We start from the raw sequence: 6,454 nt of genomic DNA, 5'->3' as shown, positions 1-6,454 counted from the left end.
TACCTACAACTGAGAGTGAACTGCTTAGAGTGCCTTGACTAACTAGGACCTTTTGACATTGCAGTGATACCTCAGTGGAACTCAAAGCAATGGCACTGCATACTGTCCTGCTTTTGTCCATTAGTTGGTCTTCAGTGCTGCATGAAGGTAAAAAGCTGGTTTTATCTGAAATTAAATATACCATTCTGTTTGAAAATGAATTGAATCATAAAATCTGTAGTCACTGACTATAGGAAAGAGTTGTTTAATACTCCTGGTAGAAAATCTGGTTTGTCTTGGAAACCATAAAAGAAGGGCTCTGGGGGCACATTGAATGTGAATGAAGATACATTTGTCTGTAAAGCAGATGTTGAGAGCTTAGTTTGATATATTGAGTGTATAACAAAATAAGTTTGTGTGCCAGAGTAAACGTTTTAGTCATACTTAATTTTTTAACCACATTAAAAATAAGAATTTGCCTTTAAAACAAGACTAGGAACTAGGAAGGCATAGTTTTACCAGGTCACAATTTATTACACAGCATCTTTCATGCAAGTGTCAGCAAGACATCTGAAATGCTTGAAAATATCTGTAAGGCAGAATCCCCCTATGGCTTAAAGAAAAAATGTCTCGTTTCTCAGTGCCTTGCTACTAGTTAATCTGCTGCATAGTGTGCCAAGATATTAATCCATTGTTAATTATAGCCAAAGCAAACAAAGCAAACAATAAACATTATATATGACGTCTCTTGGATCTCTTGTTCATGCATATTTCAGCACTGGATCGGTTACTCATATAAAAAGACTCTAACCTTGAGAAAATAAAATGACTGATTAAATCATAGTTTTTCCCACTCATCGCTACAGTTTCCAATAAACATATTTCAGCAATCTTTGTTATATAGCTAGTTAGCTAGCTAATAAATACATTTGGCTAATAGCAGTGTAGCTTCCTTCCCTCTGGGCAATGTGGAACACTGAATTAATAATAATTACATTAACAATTCACCACTACAAGTGTTTGAAGTGGGAAAAAGTGCCAGTACCCTGTTATTGACATGTTGGCATGTGTATCAGCTGGTATCAGCAAAACAAAGTATTACATTCTGAATTTCTACAGTGAATAAAAGATATTAGAAGATATCAGTGATGTTCACAGCATAAAGGTATTTACTTAATCTGACCATTATTTCCCAAACTATTAATTTTATCAAAATATAAAATAATCATGTAATATTTGTATATTATGTATTATGTATGTGTGTACTGTTGTGTGTTTGTATACAAAAATATATCATTTGATCCTTTGACCAACAACTGGGCCTTTCATCTTTACTGACATTATTGTTAACACTATAGTTGGCTGCAGTAGCAGTAGCTTCAAGTGTTTTTGCTGATGCTACATTAACAGACTCCTTGCTTGTAGGAGTGCTGCTAAAAAATATTGTGTCATTTGTCTGACTCACCCTGAACCTGATACGGATAGAGCAGAAAAGAGTACGGGGTACTTGTGAGAAGTGCTTGTAATACAGGACAGTGGAGTTTGACAAATACATTCAGTCTTTGCATCACTTCCCTTTAAAATAATATTTCAAGCAAGGACACACACATGAAACGACAAACTTTAGCTTGCCAAGCATTCCCTCTGGTCTCTGCATCTATGTGGTCCAGCAAAATGCCTCCTTTTAGGCAGGCCCATTAGGCAGTGCTGCAAAATGCCTCTTTCTGACTAATCCAAATCCCAATAAAAATTAGTCATGACCAATTTCTTAGTAACAGATTCAGCCAAGACTAAAATCACATGGTTACTAGAGATTCCCTAGAGAAAAGTCACTAATCCTTCCAGAAAAGTAGCCTAAAAGCACAATGGCTGCTTGGACTAAATCCATGATAATATAAGATATACAAATGACAAACTAATGCATGAAAATGTGAAATAATAATTTGGGCCTTATAGGGTAGCCAGGGGCATCAGGAGAAGAGTTTGTGTGTGGTAAGTGTTGACTTTGTGTCCTTTTTCTGTCCTCCAGGGTTAGGCTTCCCTGTCATTGGCCAGTCTGAAGTGAATGAACCAGAGCCTGCACACAGAGTGCGCACTAAACGATGCTCCTGCAACAACCAGATGGACTCTGAATGTCACTACTTCTGCCATCTGGACATAATCTGGGTGAATACCCCAAGGTGCGCGCACACACACACACACACACACACACACACACACACACACTGAACTGTATCTAAGTTGATTTCAGTAATTCACTTAATTTTCTTTCTCTTAAACATCAAAAGTTATAAAGGTCCACTAGCATGAGATTGTTAATTGTATCTCCTTATAAAAATTGTATCATTACACACTAACCTGTTTTTTTGTGATTAGAATCAATTAGAATTTAAAGTATTATTTAAAAAAGCATAATTTGTCATGAAAGAGTCAAAACATGCAATGTTTCTTCATTTCCAGACTTTATCATCTGGATTCATACTAGATTGTTTATCTTATCTGCAATGTACATTAGGTCATTTCCTGGACAGCACTTGTTTCTGTTGAGTCAAATTAGACTTTCTGGTTTTCTGGGAGGATACCATCAGGACATATTTAGAATTTCTGTAAACAATCCATGCAGATCACATTTATTTGATGTCATATGTAACCCAACTTAAAATAGTCCAGAATTAATTCAAAACCAACCATAATCATACACATCACCAAAAACCTGTACAATAAAATTATGCATTTCATAAAATCATGCAAATAAAATGTCTAGACTTGTCTGTAAAAAAATATTTGAGTAGTCATCTTGTACAACAAACAAACACAAAAATGCAAGCAAACAAAATAAAAAAGTCAGTTATCAATATAGAGCATAACTGGAAATATTTCACATGCAGTCTGTTTAAAGCATAAGCTAAAGCGTTTAAGGGTACCCATCTACATTTAGGGTACAAGCCATTGTAGTCCCATTGTACAAACCATTGTGTGAGCCATTGTGATCCACTATATTTGTTACTCATGACAGAAGCATTATGGCAGTGCATTGTATGCTTAACAGACACTTTCTATATCAGACTAGTTTTGTCACTGAAAGAGGGTTTATGCTCTTGTGTCACATAAGCCATCATATAACTATGATTTACTATTTATATTGTTAGTACAGTCATTTTGCCAATGCCACACTTCTGTGCATTCTTGATATACCTAAGGCCTACACAACACAGTTTTTTTGTGTAAACTGACAACTTGTGTAAACTGACATATTTACTGAGAAACAGATAATGATCTGTTCTTTGGACTTACCCTCCACAGTAAGATTACTGTGTATGGTCTGGGCAGTCCTCTGGCTCGGCGGCGGAGGTCTGCAGGCCGCTGCCTCTGTGCCAATTCTGCTGATCAAACCTGCAGCAGCTTCTGTGTCCACAGGTGACATATGGATGCACATGCACGATAGGCCTTTTGCTTTTGCTGTAGTGGTATCAAGCATACAGAGGTTGTGCTCACACAGTAAACATGTTTTAGTTTAGTACTACCTTGATAGTCAAGGATAATGACTGACTGGGACAAGCATATTTAAGCTATTGGAAGAAATGGGGATGTAATTGTATAATTCCACTTAACACACTGTTTATCTTACTATTTGCATAACTCTAGCTCTGAACCATACCTATTACATATAATTTAATTAAATGTAACTAAAATGAATTAAATGTGATTAATGTTATTTAGCAAAGGAAACTTTATTTTATGCATTTTTCTGTTTGGTTCTTGAAATGTTTTGCATTCTTTTGTAATTATTCTTATTTCAGCTTAGAAGAGGTCAGAAGAGTCATGCTGAAGAACCTATCTGAGCTACTAAAAGATCAATCAGAAAGCCCTACAGCAGACCTGCACAGTGCCTTGAAAAAGCAACACAATGTTGCTCCAGTAGTAGTGGTTGATGGAACTGTGGACAGAGCTTGTATAGATGTTCTCACATTCCTCAGGTGGGTCCATGCTCACATTTACTGATGTGAAAGTGTCTTCACCAGGTTACTCTGCTTTACATCACATTTCCCTGAACTTACAGAAGAGCCAGGACAATGAAGAGGATTCCTGCTCCTAGACAGAGGGGCTCCAGGGTCTTTAGACTGGCTATAGCTAAATTTAGGCTGGGAACAATGAGGACAGCAAGCACCTGAAAAAACCCCACCCTCACAGCCTGTCTGGCAGAAGGGAGTGTCAAGCATGAAAACATCTACAAGGGAGAGAAAAGAGCAGAGGGCAGCAGGATGGACAGAGAGTGAACATTTAAATCACATGTGAAGTCCAGCTGGGAAAATGCTGAGAGGCAGCAGATGGAGAATGGCTCTGTGGTTCCAAAACTGGTTTTACAAACCAAGGAAGGTGAATAATGAAGAAGAGCTGAGCTGTCTGCCTTCAAGACATTATAGACGTTGGTGGTCCTTCTTCTAAAACCATGATAACAGTTATTGATATGGATTTAAAGGCTATGTGGGAAGGTAAATAAAATCACATAGGTTATGTTGGCTGAAGTACATCTTAAGTTGCATTTTGTTATGTGGAAAAAGCAGAAAATATTTTTTCATGAAAGAGTACTTCTTGCAATGATTTTTATGATTGCTGCTGTAGACTGGTTCAGTTCCTTTTATATCTCTACAGAGTGCAAGAACTGAAAAACTGCACTAAACATTTCTTTACCTAAGAAAGATCAAAGGTCATGTTATAGCTTACATTTGCTTTATCATTATAGGGCATACTATTCAAACTACTCGCAGAAGTCTCACTGGCTTCAGTGGACATTGTTTAACATTGTTTATGCTTTTGATTAGCTGTTTGTTATCTGTTATGGCAACAGCTGACAATAGAGCTGGGTGTGCCAAAAACACTTTCCTAGTTATAGAGGAGGGAACATAGCTGATTTTTAATTACTTAGTGACAGTATTTTTACAGTGGTTGAAATGTAGATTTGACAAGTAATGGCAATAAAACCTTTTGAAAAGGAGTTGGTTAAATAACACTGGATGGTCAAAGACCAAGTTGGGAGTTGTGCACTTGTCTTGAAAGACCTTCGCAGGGGCAGGCACAATGTCAATATGTTTACCTAGTGGGTGTCATAGTTCAGAGCATATTAACTTTGCTTGAGTTACCTAGTATGGAAGTATATACTCCTAGCAAGAATTTAATTATATCCCTTTGATACTTATGTCTGTAATATTAGTATCCATATTGGTAGCTTAATTAGAGAATGTAGTCATGAATGCTCTTCACCAAAATTTGCATTTCATAATGGAGTTGCATGAGCTGTAAAATACGTTATTAAATCATTTTGGATGTTTTATATTTTCTATTGTCATTCTAAATTGACTAGTTACAATAATTAATTTTACTATTTCCACTACCACCTTGTGCAATGACAAAATGTGCCAGTTATTGGCCACCTTTAAAGGATTAATGTGTGTATAAAACATTAACTGTGGTGAGGTGCATGTAAAATGAGTGTGTTTTGGAGAATGAGAAAATTCCACAGTCAGAGTAACAGGAAGAGCAAAGTAATTACTAAAGCAAACAGGTGCATAAATCAGGAAGCTGACAAATGGCACATGGACAAGTAACATTAGACAATAGCCATATGAAAACAAGTGTAATGCTTTCCTCCTGCATTTTGCACAATCCACTAGCTTGTGAGCCCTGTAGGTCTGTGAATATACTTATATTTACTTCTTATATCCTGTGTGTCAGAATTTCAATATGGACAAAGCCTTATAAACTGACCTCAGATGACCTTGTAAATCTAAAACCATGAGGCCAATGAATAAATTGTTTGAAGTTTTTCTGACTGAGGTATCAGCAGAAATACCTGATTGATCATTTCCACTGCTAGTTCACTTTGTCACTGCAGTATCGGTGGTAGTGGTAATGCTAGAATATAAATGTACTTCCTCCTTCATGTTTTTGTATTTCTTTCTTATTTATGAGAAAGGAACGAGATGAAGGCAATGTAAATTAAATGTTAATATCTGAGACTGGCTTTGTGTGTCAAAATCTAGCCAGGCAGTCTATGTAAATTGTTTACAGTGGCATTACAGAGTGTTTGAAATTGATTCTTCAACATGTTTTGTACTTGTTCTTATAATTAGATCTCTGTCAATATACTGCTGATCCATTTATTCATTTTCATAGCAAATAAAATGTTGCTCTTTTGTAAAGTCACAGGCTGTACATTTAACAAGCAACATGTAGCACTTCTGCTCTAGTCTAGAGCTCCTGGTGTTCATTCTGTTATCTAATATTGGCTTAGGTTTGAAATTAATCCGCTGACTCATTTTGGTTATTTGTGAGCAAACTAAGGATTCACAGGATTGATTTGTTACCATTTCATAGTATTAGGCAGCACTGCACATCTAACTGCTCAGGCATCTTACTGTGTAGATTGTATTCATGTAACGCTGTTGGCCCGAGTGCCGCAGGGCAGGACCCACAG

General features: G+C 36.7%; 1 protein-coding gene across 3 annotated transcripts; it reads left to right on the top strand.

Moving 5' to 3' along the window:
* LOC113572216 (uncharacterized) lies at nucleotides 1–6,168 on the top strand. Of its 3 annotated transcripts, none has more exons than XM_081695637.1 (5): nucleotides 1–147; nucleotides 2,009–2,159; nucleotides 3,283–3,396; nucleotides 3,798–3,956; nucleotides 4,040–6,168. In XM_081695637.1, exons 1-5 carry the CDS (start codon nucleotides 90–92, stop codon nucleotides 4,149–4,151), a joined length of 594 nt encoding a protein of 197 aa, XP_081551763.1. In that variant the 5' UTR covers nucleotides 1–89; the 3' UTR covers nucleotides 4,152–6,168. The 3 variants fall into 3 exon arrangements, with proteins under 3 accessions (XP_081551763.1, XP_026857403.2, XP_081551765.1); XM_027001602.3 differs by having other exon boundaries at nucleotides 3,780–3,956; XM_081695639.1 differs by lacking the exon at nucleotides 3,283–3,396 and having other exon boundaries at nucleotides 3,780–3,956.
* The last annotated feature ends 286 nt before the right edge of the window (nucleotides 6,169–6,454 follow it).

The sequence above is a fragment of the Electrophorus electricus genome, chromosome 14 (assembly GCF_041902795.1).
Source record: "Electrophorus electricus isolate QZ-2024a chromosome 14, ASM4190279v1, whole genome shotgun sequence".
Lineage (NCBI taxonomy): Eukaryota > Metazoa > Chordata > Actinopteri > Gymnotiformes > Gymnotidae > Electrophorus > Electrophorus electricus.
Note: the sequence above shows the minus strand (reverse complement) of the source record. Positions and strands in the feature narration are given on the sequence as shown.